The sequence below is a fragment of the Bubalus bubalis genome, chromosome 17 (assembly GCF_019923935.1).
Source record: "Bubalus bubalis isolate 160015118507 breed Murrah chromosome 17, NDDB_SH_1, whole genome shotgun sequence".
Classification (NCBI taxonomy): Eukaryota; Metazoa; Chordata; class Mammalia; order Artiodactyla; family Bovidae; genus Bubalus; species Bubalus bubalis.
The window spans coordinates 4,695,486-4,710,956 of NC_059173.1; the positions used below are offsets into that span (position 1 = coordinate 4,695,486).

General features: G+C 44.6%; 1 protein-coding gene across 7 annotated transcripts in view; it reads left to right on the top strand.

Moving 5' to 3' along the window:
* The window catches only part of CHEK2 (checkpoint kinase 2), a 39,184-nt gene that overhangs the window by 15,079 nt on the left and 8,634 nt on the right, over positions 1-15,471 (top strand). For 6 of the 7 annotated variants that reach the window (XM_044930641.2, XM_044930642.2, XM_025267060.3 and 3 more), the window contains 6 exons: positions 1,658-1,711; positions 8,145-8,206; positions 10,420-10,519; positions 12,880-12,966; positions 13,885-14,048; positions 14,273-14,388. In XM_044930641.2, coding sequence (XP_044786576.1) covers positions 1,658-1,711; positions 8,145-8,206; positions 10,420-10,519; positions 12,880-12,966; positions 13,885-14,048; positions 14,273-14,388 — 583 coding nt within the window. The remainder of the gene's footprint in view (positions 1-1,657; positions 1,712-8,144; positions 8,207-10,419; positions 10,520-12,879; positions 12,967-13,884; positions 14,049-14,272; positions 14,389-15,471) is intronic. The other variant, XR_006545735.2, reaches the window with a different exon arrangement.

A 15,471-nucleotide genomic window follows, 5' to 3' on the forward strand; every position in this document is an offset into this window, starting at 1 on the left:
TACACATAGCAGGAACTTTTTTTTTTCCTTCCAAGTTGTTACAAGACTGTTTTTACAATAAACGAAAGGAAATTAGGGGAAAAAAAAAATCCTGCTGTATCCCCGCTGCTGGAACCCCACAGCTGCTTTTAGTTTTCCCTTTCCTTCTGGTCTTTGTTCCTGTGAACTCATGTTTCTAGATGGCTGAGATCGTATTGTATACAGTTTTGTATTCTGCTTTTCCACATAAGCATTAATGCGTAAACTCTTCCCTACTATATCCTTTTGGATGATTGAGTCTCTGTTTCACCAGCTTTATCACACTTTATTCATCCATCTCTCTGTTTGATCATTTAGATCATTTAGGTCATTGAGATAATTTCTAATTCTTTGTTCTTTCTGATAATGTGGCAATGAATACCTCCATGTTTATAGATTTTTAAAAGATCTTGATTAAATTATATGGTCTCTTTATATGGTAACCATTCACTTTTTACATTTCCTGTAATACATACTTACTGCATTGGTGGAGTGGCCAAATGTATTGGTTTTTCAACACATGACCCCACAAAGTAATATAAAATGTGTCGTCTAGTCACGTTTTCCTTTGTGGCCAGCTGTTTCTGGCTATTATGCTTTACATTCCTTAAAGATCGATTTTTTTTTTTTTGGTCCCTAGACAATGCATTCTCACATAGCAAGAGGAATTTCCTTTCAGTGTTCACTTTGTTATAGATCTTTCCCCTGTGATTCTGGGTTTGTTTTCCATTTGGGGGGGAAGAAAATAACCTACCAGATTCTTAATGACTTGGAGCACAATTTTACGTTTTAATTTCATCTTTCAAATCCCATCATATTCTTTAGAGCTCTCTATCATCAGAATATACCCAGCCTTGGTAATGAGTTTACCAGCTTACAGGAAGAGGCTGGCTTTTAAAATTAAACATCTGGCTTTCTTCGCTGAAGTCCATTTTACATAAATATGTAATTCTATATCCTCTTTGCTTGTAGAGGGTGTAGCCCGTGAGGTTGAGTAACTCGAGTCATTCTTCTGGAATTGTAACGGAGAGCGACTTTTCTACCCTGAAGCTTCCTCTTCCCTTTAGAGTCTCAGTAAATATCTCAGCTTGCGTTTGAAATTGGAACCTGGCTCTGCTTAATTATGAGAAATGTGACTTTATGTTTTCTTTACACAGTTTAATTGAATACCTTCTCCTTTATGGTTTTTGCTTGTTGTATTTTATTTACAAATGTAAACAATTCCTCAGTTTGATGAGACAAGCAGAGCTTACCAGGTCAATGTAAGGACAGTGGGAACACATTTGTTTCTGGCTGTGGGAACTGCAGCAAGTGGCTTCCTTTCTCTGAGCCTTGTTCTGTCTGTCAAATGGGAATACTTTTAGAGCCCAGTTCACTTGGATTATGGGCTTACATGAGATGACCCTTTTAGATAAAGAGCTTGGCATAGAGCCTAGTCACTTACTGAATGGCTTATTATTTACCAAGCATTTTGCAAAGTGATTTTAGGTGAGTTTTTGTGTAATTCATCCTTGATTTCTCTGTAAGAACAGTGCTGAGTTTGGAACTCAGGCAGCCTTTACTCAACTAAGTTTAAGTGTAAACATTTTCTGCATATTGGCTATTATTATCATTAATAACTAATGTTGTTTTATTAAAGGATCCGGCACTCAATGTTGAAACAGAAATAGAAATTTTGAAGAAACTAAATCATGTAAGTACTACTGTAAAAACATGACCCATACTTAAATTCTTTTGTCTCAAAAAATGGGGAGAGTGCAAAGCACTTCAGTGTAATAAAACTAGTATTAACCTGGGTTCCTTAATTGTGTGTGTATACGTGTGTGTATGCATACATGCATGGTTTTAGCTGTTAAGCTGGGAAGAGCTTTACCCTAAAATTTTGAAAGGACAATACAAAGATTTTATCATTAATTATGTTATTTTTCCGCTGAGTTAGTTCTGGACCAAAAGATGTAGTAAATCCGCTAAATCTCTTTTGGTATATTATTTATACCTGAATTTCGTACCTCTTAAGTACCTTTAGGAGGTGCTGATTTCCATTCACCTTGGTTGGAATAAATCAAATATATCCAAGAGTATACCCAATAAGTATGACAACATCTTGGGTGTTTGAATGGTGTCTCTGGCCCCACTGAGTATCAGAGGTCCTGTCTTTTTTTGTGCAATCATGACCTTGTCTCAGTGGAAAGAGTCTAAAGATATGAGAAGAGAAAGTTAGACGAGTGGGACGCCTCCCATCTTCCTTTTTCTTCTTTCTGTGTTTCATCATTAATTCATGGGCCCCCATGTAGTTGTGAGCTACATGAGTTAAACTTGAAATAAGACCTCCAGTCTTCCAGCTGAGAATTATCTCAGTGGTCCTCAGCCTTTTTGGCACCAGGAATTGGTTTCATGAAAGATGATTTTTCCCTGGACCCAGGGTGAGTGGAGGATGGTTTCAGGATGATTCAAGTGCATTGCATTTATTATGTACTTTATATTTCTATTATTATTACACTGTGATATGTAATGAAATCATGATAGAGTTCACCATAATACAGAACCAGTGGGCGGTCATTCGATTGATGGGGAGCAGCCGTAAGTACCGGAGAAGGCAATGGCACCCCGCTCCAGTATTCTTGCCTGGAAAATCCCATGGACGGAGGAGACTGGTGGGTTGCAGTCCATGGGGTCGCGAAGAGTCGGACACAACTGACGGACTTCACTTTCACTTTTCACTTTGATGCATTGGAGAAGGAAATGGCAACCTACTCCAGTGTTCTTGCCTGGAGGATCCCAGGATCGGGGGAGCCTGGTGGGCTGCCGTCTCTGGGGTCGCACAGAGTCAGACACGACTGAAGCGATTTAGCAGCAGCCGTAAGTACAAGTGAAACTGCTCCTTTGCCCACTACTCAGCTCCTGCTGTGTGGCTCCAGTTCCCATGGGTTGGGGGCCCCTGGATTGTCTGGTTCTGGTTCTTAACTTCTGAACTATAAAAGTTTTCTTCTCCCTTCTCTGACCTGGTCAGATCCTCCTAACAACAAATAGAAACTAAGAACATCACATGGACACAACAATTCAGTAGGTTCCTTTAGAATTTGTGGTGGTTCTGAAGACCCATGGCACCCCACTCCAGTACTCTTGCCTGGAAAGTCCCATGGGCGGAGGAGCCTGGTAGGCTGCAGTCCATGGGGTCGAGAAGAGTCGGACACGACTGACCGACTTCACTTTCACTTTTCACTTTCACGCATTGGAGAAGGAAATGGCAACCCACTCCAGTGTTCTTGCCTGGAGAATCCCAGGGGCCGGGGAGCCTGGTGGGCTGCCGTCTATGGGGTCGCACAGAGTCGGACACGACTGAATCGACTTAGCAGCAGTAGCAGCAGCAGCAGCTGAAGACCCATGAGAATGTGAGTGGCCGAGCTTCCTGCTTGGCTTTCTTCTAATACCTTGCAACTTCTACCTCTTCCCTGCCTTTGCCTCCTTTTTTCCATGGGATCTGGAATCTCGTTAAAGAGAGGAGCCCTCTAATTTACCAGGGTGGGGTTGCTTCAAACATCCCCCAAAGATAAACACTTAGAATCCTCAGAGAATTTTCTCTGATGTCAGAAGATCCCCAAGCATAACATTTATATAAATCTGATGTCTGCTGCAGAGGAGAGAAATTTAAAACTCTAAAAAAGATCCTTGGAGATTTTTGTTGGCAATTTACAAGGGCACTTGGGAGTCCTTGGGAAGTAGAGATGGGCACATGAGCGCATTTGGATGTTTGGGGACAGTGAGTAGAGCCTAGTATAAAGTCCAGTAGACCCTGGCCTTTAGAGTCAGGCACTGATTTATCAATTGTCAAATGTTTATGGTGCCAGCCTGTTTTCTAGGCCCCAGGCAGTCAGCACAGATAGACCTGGCCATCTCTCTTCTTACATGGCTTTAGTCTAGTGGGGAGACAGACCTGGGTTCCCATCCCTTGTTCTGAGCAGGTCATTTCACTTTGCAGAGCTTCTGCTCCCTTGTCTGTTCCTGGAGACCATAGGATACTTACCTCAAAGGTCAATGAGACTTGATTATGTGCTTCTAAAGTTTTCAGGGCTTCCCAGGTGGCTCAGTGGTAAAGAATCTGTCTGCAGTGCAGGACACACTGGAGAGAGCCAGGTTCGATCCCTGGGTCAGGAAGATCCCCTGGAGAAGGGAAATGGTAACCCACTCCAGTATTCTTGGCTGGAGAATCCCATGGACAGAGGAGTCTGGTGAGCTACAGTCCATAGAGTTTCAAAGAGTCGGACATGACTGAGTGACTGAGCACGCACACAAAGCTCTCGGCACAGGAAACACACTGGGGGCATGACATTGATCTGCAATTCCCTACCCTTTGCCCTGTAGGACCTAAGTGGAGGGTCTGGGTTGGTGGCCTCTGGTTTCTGAGACACTTCAGCTGTGACAGCTGCAGCCTGTGGCTCTAGAGCTGGTGGGGACTGGAGACAGTGCATGCCGGCTCCGGCCGCCCCCCATTCCCAGAGTGGCACTGGCCAAACAGACCAAGCAGTTCCCAGTCCTTCCTTTCCTGTTCCTTTTCCACGTGTGTGTCTTTCCTTCTGCCTTTCTTTTCATTTTATAATGCACTTCCCTGGTGGTCCAGTGGTTAAGACGCTGCGCTTCCACTGCAGGGGACTAGGGTTCGATTTCTGGTCAGGGGACTAAGAGCACGTGTGCCTCGCGGCCAGAAGAAAAAGATGTCACAGGTGTATATTCTAGAGTCAGATGGTCCTAAAAGATTTATAAACAGCAGCTTTACTTCTTTACTAATCGCCTTCCTGCATTTAAAATTTTTTTCAGCTTTCTATAAAGAAGAATTTACCTCCGTTATTTCTACATGATTTATTAATGCATAAACTGCTGTCTCTTGGCTTATCAACAATAATAGCTTGTTGTCTTTCTGTTATAAGAGGATTTTCAGTTCAGTTCAGTTCAGTCACTCAGTTGTGTCCGACCATGAATCCCAGCATGCCAGGTCTCCCTGTCCATCACCAACTCCCGGAGTTTACCCAAACTCAGTCCAGCGAGTCGGTGATGCCATCCAGCCATCTCATCCTCTGTCGTCCCCTTCTCCTCCTGCCCCCAATCCCTCCCAGCATCACAGTCTTTTCCAATGAGTCAACTCTTCACATGAGGTGGCCAAAGTACTGGAGTTTCAGCTTTAGCATCACTCCTTCCAAAGAACACCCAGGACTGATCTCCTTTAGGATGGACTGGTTGGATCTCCTTGCAGTCCAAGGGACTAAGAGTCTTCTCCAACACCACAGTTCAAAAGCATCCATTCTTCGGTGCTCAGCTTTCTTCACAGTCCAACTCTCACATCCATACATGACCACTGGGAAAACCATAGCCTTGACTAGACAGACCTTTGTTGGCAAAGTAATGTCTCTGCCTTTGAATATGCTATCTAGGCTGGTCATAACCTTCCTTCCAAGGAGTAAGTGTCTTTTAATTTCATGGCTGTAATCACCATCTGCAGTGATTTTGGAGCCCCCTAAAAATAAAGTCTGACACTTTTTCCACTGTTTCCCCATCTATTTCCCATGAAGTGATGGGAGGAGATGCTATGATCTTAGTTTTCTGAATGTTGAGCTTTAAGCCATCTTTTTCACTCTCCTCTTTCACCTTCATCAAGAGGCTCCTTAGTTCCTCTTCACTTTAGCTCTCTTTTTCTTTTTATTTATTTTTATTTTCGGCCATGTGGCATGTAAGATCTTAGTTCCCCAACCAAGGATCAAACCCTCACCCCTGAAGCACAAACTTTTAACCACTGGACCGCCAGGAAAGTCCCTCAGGTCTCTTTTCTGTTCCTCTTAATGTAATACTACAGTGCATATTTAGTGTTTCCATTATCGTGACAATAACAGGTGGTCCTGCAGAGCCAAGTATACGGTGATCACAGGTAAGTAGAGGTGGAAATGGTTTATTGTCAGCCTGACTCCATGGCTGTAGAATCCGTGACCAAAACGTGGCCAGCAGGACCCACCCTCAGTGGGTGGTTGTGTCTGTTATTGATGTTGATGGTATTAAACTTGACAGCATATGAGTGTCCCCTGTGTGCCAGCTGCTCTGTTGAATGTTGGTCCTAGGAAGATAAAAATAAGACTGACTTGTTGACTTAGCCCATGCAGTACCTGGTGAAAGACTTCTGTTGGGTATCAATTTCCTTGTGGGGCCACACAGATGAGTACTACTGCAGAAAGTGTGGATCCAAACTGTGGAGGTGGGGGGACTTCCCTGGTGGTCCCATGGTTAAGAATCTGCCATCCAGAGGACACAGGTTTGATTCCTGGTTGGGGAACTAAGACCCACATGCTATAGTGTGGTGTGCCAAAAAAAAAAAAATCCAAGGGGACTTTGAGCTGGGGCTTGATACCTGAGGCCACGTGTGGCCAGAAGGCTGGATCACCAGGATGGAGGGTAGTGTGAGCAAAGATGTGACATGGGGAGAGAGCCTGGGGTAGATGGGGAGTTCTGTGGCCTGGAGAGGAGGATATTTGGGATGGGCAGAAGGAGATGAGGCTGGGTGGTGGTGGGGGCAGGAGGAGGCTGGGTCTGGAAGGGCTTGGTAACCCCTGCTGAGAAGTTGGATTGCAGTCTCTCGGCTGCTAGGTGCTGAAGGATTTCTATTTTCTTCCTTCCTTCCCTCCTCTCACTCTTCTCCCTTTCTGCGTTAAAATAATTTAAAATTATATAATATCCGACACATGTAAAGTAAAATGTAAGTGGTAAAGCGAACTGGTACGATGAACACCTTTGAACTTGCCGTGAGTTTAAGAACGAAGAAACCTGAGCATACTGTCGAATCTACCTCATACTCCAAAAAGTGTTTCGAGATTTGTGCTTTCCACTTGGCGTTGTGTTTCCAAGATCCACCGTGCTGGGGGAGGTGGTGGGGCGTCCATTCTCCACTAACAGTTCATGGTGGGGAGGTATCACTTGGAGGATTTTAATCAGCAATGGAAGGAATGAAATGTGCTTTGCAGGAAAATCACTCTGGTGGGTGTTGCTCTTTTTAATCGAAAGTTGAAAAATCTAAAGTGAATAGATATGCCAATAAAAATCGAGATTTTGATGAGAAAATAAATACAGTCTAAAAATCTTACCACTCTCTTCCTTTTGATTGACATAGCCAGAATCCTTTTCCCTGGTGGGGAGGAGTGTATGTCATTGATCCTCACCACTTCTTGTATCTACCCTGACCACTAGCTTTACCATCCATCCTTTGTACTAGAGAAAACAATAGGGGTGTTACATGCATTAGATGTACTGTACAGTTCTCCCTTGTTCTTTAGCAAATGCACCCAGCGTTGATCAGAGGTCACAGACTGTCAGCCACGGTGTGTGTCTCTCTCTCCTCCACCACACGTATGTGCTTTTGAGTTCTTCTGAAACTAGAATTGCCCTCTTCCCTGGAAAATGGAGGGTCTTGTCTCATGGGTTGCCCTGCGGTGCCAGTTGCCTTAGTTGAATGGCCCTGCTGTCTGGCAGCATGGCTGGGCCCCCCACCTGGGCTTCCTTTACTCGAACTCCTTGTCAGGCTCCCTGGTTTCTTAGGTGTCCTTGAGTCCCTGTGCTCTGGGACAGGGAGGAGGAAGGCTGGGAGGAGATTGGCCTTCCACCCTTGGCGCCAGCGTTAAATGTGAAGCATGGACTGCTCCCTTGTTATTTGGTGGGGTAGAGAGTTTATTGTGTGTACTCACGAAGGAGTAAGTTAGAGTTCTGTCTCCTCCCCTGTGGGCTTCCCAGGTGGTGCTAGTGTTAAAGAACCCACCTACCAATGCAGGAGACTTTAGAGATGCAGATTCGATCCCTGGATCAGGAAGATCCCCTGGAGGAGGGCATGGCAATGAACATGAATGAAAAGAATCCCATGAACAGAGGAGCCTGGTAGGCTATAGTCAATGGGGTTGCATAGAGTCAGACTCGACTGAAGCGGCTGAGCACACACGCACGCTCCTCCCCTGCATGAACTGCAGAGAGTCCTGAGGCAAGGACCAGATGCCTGGTCTTGGCCTCCTTGACACCTTGGCTGGGTGTCCCAAGTTCTGCTCTTGTACTTCTCCTCTTGGGGAGCTTCTTAACTATTTTTTCTCTTTTCCCCCTTTTAGCCTTGTATCATCAAGATTAAAGACTTTTTTGATGCTGAAGATTATTATATTGTTTTGGAATTGTAAGTAGCAAACTTTTTTGTTTCCATTTAAATGCTTATAAACCAACCAAAGGGTCTAATGCTGGTCTGCATTTCTCATCCTGGGGACCCTCAGCGTGTGTATGTGGGGGGTGGCCCGTAAAACAAGCACATGGGGTTAGTATAAATTCTAAAAATCACTCTAGTGTTTCCAAAGGCAGATAGATCTGAGGCCTGGGTTTGAAGCCCACTTTGCTGGTGACTAGCTGTCTACCCTGGAGAAGGCAATGGCAACCCACTCCAGTACTCTTGCCCAGAAAATCCCATGGATGGAGGAGCCTGGTGGGCTGCAGTCCATGGGGTTGCGAAGAGTCAGACACGACTGAGCGACTTCACTTTCACTTTTCACTTTCATGCATTGGATAAGGAAATGGCAACCCACTCCAGTGTTCTTGCCTGGAGAATCCCAGGGACAGAGGAGCCTGTTGGGCTGCCGTCTATGGGGTTGCACCAGAGTCAGACACGACTGATGCGACTTAGCAGCAGCAGCTGTCTACCCATGGGTTAGTTGATTTCATCTGAGTTTCATATTCCTAGTGTTAAGTAATAACGATAGCTCCCTGCGCAGTCATAAGGATCAAATGCTCTGAGGGCTGGAAGGCCTCCAGCGGAGCATGTGGCACGCGTGGTGCTCAAACACAGGTGCATGTTATACTCTGAAATAACCTGGGTGGCCCTCGTTGCTCAGGATCACTGCACCAGGGTGACACCTGAGTATCTTTCAGGCGCTGGTGTACTTGCAGCTGTACTTGGTGTGATTAAAATCATTTACCGTCTCATTCCTGAAAGAGGCCTGCCTTGGTGTCCATTCTGCATAAGTGTGCAGTGTTTCTGGGACTGGCCATCACGGCAGACAGGCTTGGCCTTACTCCTGAGTGGCCAACAGTGGCCGTGCTGGCTGACCATAAAGATTATAGAGTAAACAGCAGGCCAGTCATCGCGCTAGGAGAGACTGGACAGCCCTTGAAGTGCTTAAGGGAATATCTGTTGCTATGAAATAGGAGATTTATTATTTGACTGGATCTCATTAAAACAGTTCGGGACTTCCCTGGTAGCCCAGTGGCTAAGACTCCGTGGTCCCAAGGCAGGGTGCCCGGGTTCGATTCCTGGTCAGGGAACTAGAGTCCACATGTTGCAATGAAGATCGAAGATCCCGTGTGCTGCAACTAGGACCTGGCTCAGTCAGATAAATTTAAAGAAATAGTTTAATAATAGTAGTAATAAAATAATAGCAGTAACTGATACTAATGAAACAATATGAGCCAAAACCTGCTGTAAGCATTTCACTGGGATTGACTCATGTAACCTGCATAACTGTCATCCAGGTTATATACAAGTTAGTGGTGAGTTGTAGTAGTGAAGTTGCTCAGTCATGTCTGACTCTTTGCGACCCCATGAACTGGGGCCTATCAGGCTCCTCCGTCCTTGAGGTTTTCCAGGCAAGAATACTGGAGTGGGTTGCTATTTCCTTCTCCAGGGGATCTTCCCGACCCAGGGATCGAACCTGAGTCTCCCGCATTGTAGGCAGACGCTTTTACCATCTGAGACACCAGGGAAGTCACATAAGTGAAGTGGTAAGTTAGTTATTGTCTTTAGCTCCACTTGGCAGAAATGGGAACTGGATTGCAGAGGGATGAATAATCTGGCCAAGCATTTCCACTGTGCCGGGTGCTTTACCCACAGCAGTTAATCTCTTAATTTTTACAGCAGCCATCAAGGTAGGTGGGGTTTTATCCCCATTTGTTGAAGGGGTTTAGAAACAAGCTCAGAGAGGTTGCATAAGTCGCCCCAAGTCCCACAGCTGGGAGGTGGTGGAGCTGAAATTCAGGCCCAGTTGTCAGGTCATAGGCTCCTGCTTTCTCCCCTACACCAGTCTCAGAACCACCTGGGTGCACAGTAAAAATGCAGACCCCTGGGGTCTGCTTCCGATCTACTGCATCAGATTTCCTGAAAGCTCCCCAAGCGTGTCCAATGCCCGCCACTCTCTTCCTCTATCTTTCCTTGCTCCTCAGTTTCCGACGGGCGCGTGTTTATTGTGGATGTGGCTAATTACCTCATTGCCTTGACACATGGGAGCCGAGAGTGGAAAAACCACTTTGCTTGTCTTGATGAGTTTGTTCTGTTTGTGTTGTTATCTTCCCTCCAAGTGAGTTTCCCTCTAGGAATGAACCCCCTGCTTTGCCTGTGTGTTTCAGGATGGAAGGAGGAGAGCTGTTTGACAGGGTGGTGGGGCATAAGCGCCTGAAAGAAGCCACATGCAAGCTCTATTTTTACCAGATGCTCCTGGCCGTGCAGGTAAGAGAAGCCCTTGGTGCTTTGGACAATTTTCTTTTAGGTGAGTTACTCTCCGAGTTGGCAGAAAATGAGGGATCAGGGATAAAAACCCAGAGAGCAGAGTCTGTGTGTGGGTGGTTCTGTTCTTGGCGAAAACACCCCACCCCTTTGACTCAGATGAGAAAGTTCTTGCTGTGAAGTTTAAGAGAAAAAAAAAGAAATAAGGAAGTTAAAGAAATAAACACACGGTCCCACATGGCTTCTCTTTAGCTAGGAGGTTTTAATGGGGGGTAGGGATCTCTGTTGTGCCTGATCCTTGCAGAAATCCCCCTTACCTCTGGGGCAGGGGTGAGGAGGCAACTGGGCAGGTGTGAGGATAGATCACTCCCCCGTGGCACAGTGCTAGGGGTTTCCTTCATCTGTAGCATCCTGTTGTTTTTTTTTTCCTCCCATTTATTTATTTTTAATTGGAGGATAATTGCTTTACAATGTTGTGTTGGTTTGTCATACATCAACATGAATCAGCCATAGGTACACACACATCCCCTCCCTCTTGATTCTCCCTCCCTCCCCCTGCTTGTCCCAGAGCACCAGGCTGACCCCCTATGCTATACAGCAACTTTCCATTAGCTATCTGTATCCAACCAGTCCATCCTAAAGGAAATCAGTCATGAATATTCATTGAAAGGACTGATGCTGAAGCTGAAACTCCAATACTTTGGCCACCTGATGCGAAGAACTGACTCATTGGAGAAGACCCTGATGCTGGGAAAGATTGAAGGCGGGAGGGGAAGGGGACAACAGAGGATGAGATGGTTGGATGGCATCACCGACTCAATGGACTTGAGTTTGACTAATCTCCAGGAATTGGTGATGGGCAGGGAGGCCTGGTGTGCTGCAGTCCATGGGGTCGCGAAGAGTCGGACACGACTGAGTGACTGAACTGAGCTGAGCTTACACATGGTAATGTGTATATTTCAGTGCTGCATCGGGCACACGGCAGGCATGTGTACTGCCTTCTCTTCAGTGTTCGGGGCAGGTGTTGGGGTGAATGGCTGGTGGCACCCTGCATGGTTCAAAGAACATCTCCCTTTCTCAACCCAGATGTTGTGGGGATTCCTGCCAAGGTCTCTTCCCTTGAGAATGGTCCTCTGTGCAAGAAACACAGGGATTGGTGCAGCTGTTGCACTGAGTGAGGCTGGAGGGAGATTTTCCAGGGGCTGATCTACCTGGGTGCCCAGCCTGGGGGCTTCACCAGGTCACTTTCCCAGCGAGAGTGTTTTGGAGGTATTTTGCTGTAGGCCAGAGGGATATCCAGAGAAACCTAAAGCCCACAAACACCTAACCAGTGATTTTTATGTTTTTAATTTTTTTAAATTTAGTTTTTAATTGAAGGATAATTGCATTATAGAATTGTGTTGGTTTCTGCCAAACATCACTTCTCGGCCTTTTGGTTAAGATCACGTGTAACGTGTAGTATCTGCTCTTATCAATTTAGCCAGTGTTTTACTCTCTTCATGGTTTGTGGTGGTGCTTTAGTTGCTAAGTTGTGTCCAACTTCTGTGGCCCCATGGACTGTAGCCCATCAGGGTCCTCTGTCCATGGGATTTCCCAGGCAAGAATACTGAAGTGCAGTGCCATTTCCTTCTCCAGGGGATCTTCTTGACCCAGGGATTGAACCTGGGTCTCCTGCATTGCAGGCAGGTTCTTTATCAACTGAGTCACCAGGGAAGGCCCTTAATGGTTTGCTCCCAACTTTATACCAAGAATATTAAGGTGAATTGAGTACAGATCAGTGGACGTGGGAAATTCTTTTTCCTAAAGAAATATGGCTTGGTATATAAAAATGAGTACATAGAGAAACATCCTTCTATTTATGATGTTTAGAAACCATTCTATTTCAGTCATCAAGTTTTCAAAGACTGATCTTGCATCAAGGAATATGTTAACTCTAGGTGTTCAGATAATTTACATATGTGTACTTTGTAGAGTCCCTTTAAAAATATTCTCAGAAGTGGAATCAACAAATACATTATTTTGGTAGAATTTTTATAGCTTAAATAGTCCCCAAATGTTTTATGTCACCTGTTGCATTTTTATTATTGAAGCTGACACCTGTTTCTGCTAACATGAAGCAATAGTTATTGTCTTGAAGAGCGAAATAAAAGGTCTGCTGTCATAAGTTGCCTTTTTCATTTTTCTACTTTTTAAAGATTTTCTTGGAAGCAAATTTGTAAATAGTAGTCCACTTATCCAGTGGTTTTCTGATTTGGGAGAGAATATGGTCGTGACATGAGTTATAATTTCATCCATCTGTAAGATGTGTGTGTGTCTGTCTCATGCGCCTGCTCCATGAATCTAAGGGTGACTCCTCTCTGTAGTACCTTCATGAAAATGGCATTATACATCGGGACTTAAAGCCAGAGAATGTTCTCCTGTCATCTCCAAAGGAGGACTGCCTTATAAAGGTAAGAAATTTATGCTCTGTATGTGGCCACTCCAGTAGATTGCTGTTCAGAAACTGTTTTCGAATTCATCAAGGAAAAAGTGGGAGCATAAAAAGGGAGGGAATTTGACCTTTCCATTCTTAGCTGTTCTTTTAGCAACCAGGTGGTATTGCTCCAGTGAAGATGCAAATGAGCACTTATTCAGCTCCATGTGTACAAGCCACTTTCATCTTCAGAGAGAGGAAGGAAGAGTCTAGATGGGAGAAACATATCCCCTGTCTTCCTCTGTCTAAGATAGTACTTCCCAAGCCTGGCTTCATTTGAGAATCCCCTGTTGATTTAGAGAAAAACAAAAACAAAAACAAAAACAACACGACAGCAAGCCTGCACCTTAGAATTGCTGAAGGTGGCACCTAGGTGAAGTATTTTTCCCCAGCTCCTCAGCCAACATTGAAAAACTGGGGTCTAAGAAGAATCAGGAATAACTAGACTTCTAGAGTGTCTGTTAAGGGTTATAAGCCTTTTGTAAGGTTACAGAGAATACAGATCTAAGTTGGGAGAAAACCTGAGCCTTAAAGTTCCTTGGCTCAGGAATTTTTATTTAAGCAAAATTTAATAACTTGCAGGATTTAAAATTACCTTACAGGGCTTTCCTGGGGGTCCAGTGGCTAAGACTCTGTTCACCCAACGCAGGGGGCCTGGGGTTTGATCCCTGGTTGGGGAACTAGATGCCACAACTAAAACTCAGAACAGCCAAATAAATAAAAATATTTTTTAAAAATTACCTTACGAAGATAAGAATGTGTAGAGTCCAGATTAACAGTGGCATGAATCATAGGCTAGGAACTACTGTCACCTTCATGTCTTTTTTGAATTGGCAGACTATGTTACTTTTTATTTCATGACATTAAAAGAGATGCCCTTTTGTCCTTACTTTAGATTACTGATTTTGGACAGTCCAAGATTTTGGGGGAGACCTCTCTGATGAGAACCTTATGTGGTACCCCCACCTACCTGGCTCCGGAGGTTCTTAATTCCTTTGGAACTGCTGGATATAACCGTGCTGTGGACTGCTGGAGTTTAGGAGTTATTCTTTTCATTTGGTAAGAAAAAGTTTTGATTGCTTCAGACTGGTTGGTGGTATTAAGGTGAAATAAAATATGTGTCCAGTTAGAGAGTTTGTGTTTAATTTAGGTCACCTTTTTTTTGGACCATTGATTTAAAACAATACCTGATTTTTCATTATGCTGAAAAAAAATTAATATATCTGAATGCCACTGAGAATGCCACTTGATTTCTTTTCCTTTCTCTCTCTACCAATATGAAGCCTTAGTGGGTATCCACCTTTCTCTGAGCATAAGACTCAAGTGTCATTGAAGGATCAGATCACCAGTGGAAAATACAACTTCATTCCCGAAGTCTGGGCAGAGGTCTCAGAGAAGGGTATGGATACGAAAGAGTTCAGAATTTGTGGTTTGCTAAAATGTATGTGTGCTGCGATGGGAGTTTATTTTCAAATTCTGTGATGTTTTCTCCTGTCAATCCTGTTCTTATTTTCTGTTAGTTTTTGCACCATTTTAGAGGCAAAGGAAGTTACTAGGAACTTGGTCTCCAGAGTCAGGCTGATGTAGGCTTGTGTCCTGGGGCTGCTACTTCTTAGCTTTGTGACCTTAGGCAAGTTACTTAACCTCTCTGGGTCTCCTTTTTGTTTATTTGTAAAAGAGGGCACTGTTACTGCTGCTAAGTCAGTTCAGTCGTGTCCGACTCTGTGCGACCCCATAGACGGCAGCCCACCAGGCTCCCCCGTCCCTGGGATTCTCCAGGCAAGAACACTGGAGTGGGTTGCCATTTCCTTCTCCAATGCATGACACTGAAAAGTGAAAGTGAAGTCCCTCAGTCCTGTTCGACTCTTAGCGACCCCATGGACGGCAGCCTACCAGGCTCCTCTGTCCATGGGATTTTCCAGGCAAGAGTACTGGAGTGGGGTGCCATTGCCTTCTCCAAAAGAGGGCACAATAAACCTCTTATTTTAAGGAGGTTTTGTGAGGGTTAAATGTAATATACTCACTGTGCCTGGTATCTATTAAGTGTGCAAAATAATGGGTATCTTTTTAGTTACAAGGTCTCCTTTGAAGTAGTAAGCACAGCAAAAGCTAAATGTAACTTGTTATTCTGTGTTTTAGAATTTAAAAGGGTAACTTTGTAATTCTCAAAAGGAAAAGTAGAAAACTAAAACTAAATGTCAAACAATGTAATGCAGATGATTGTGCTAAGTGTCAGAACATCTGATAAATAATACTGTTGCAATATACAGCCAGCCTCCACTTGTTGCGGGCCAGTCCAGCTTTGTTTCTGCCAAGCCTGCGATTCCTAGGAGAGAGCTCTCCCTGGCTGAGGAACTCTCTCTATCACTCCGTGGGTCTCAGAGAGAGTTGGCTGAACATCCTGAGTGTTTTAGAACTGGGGGAAGTTCAGCTTTAATTAGTTTGAACTTGAGTCCAATAAGGGGAGCAGGAACAGAGTTAA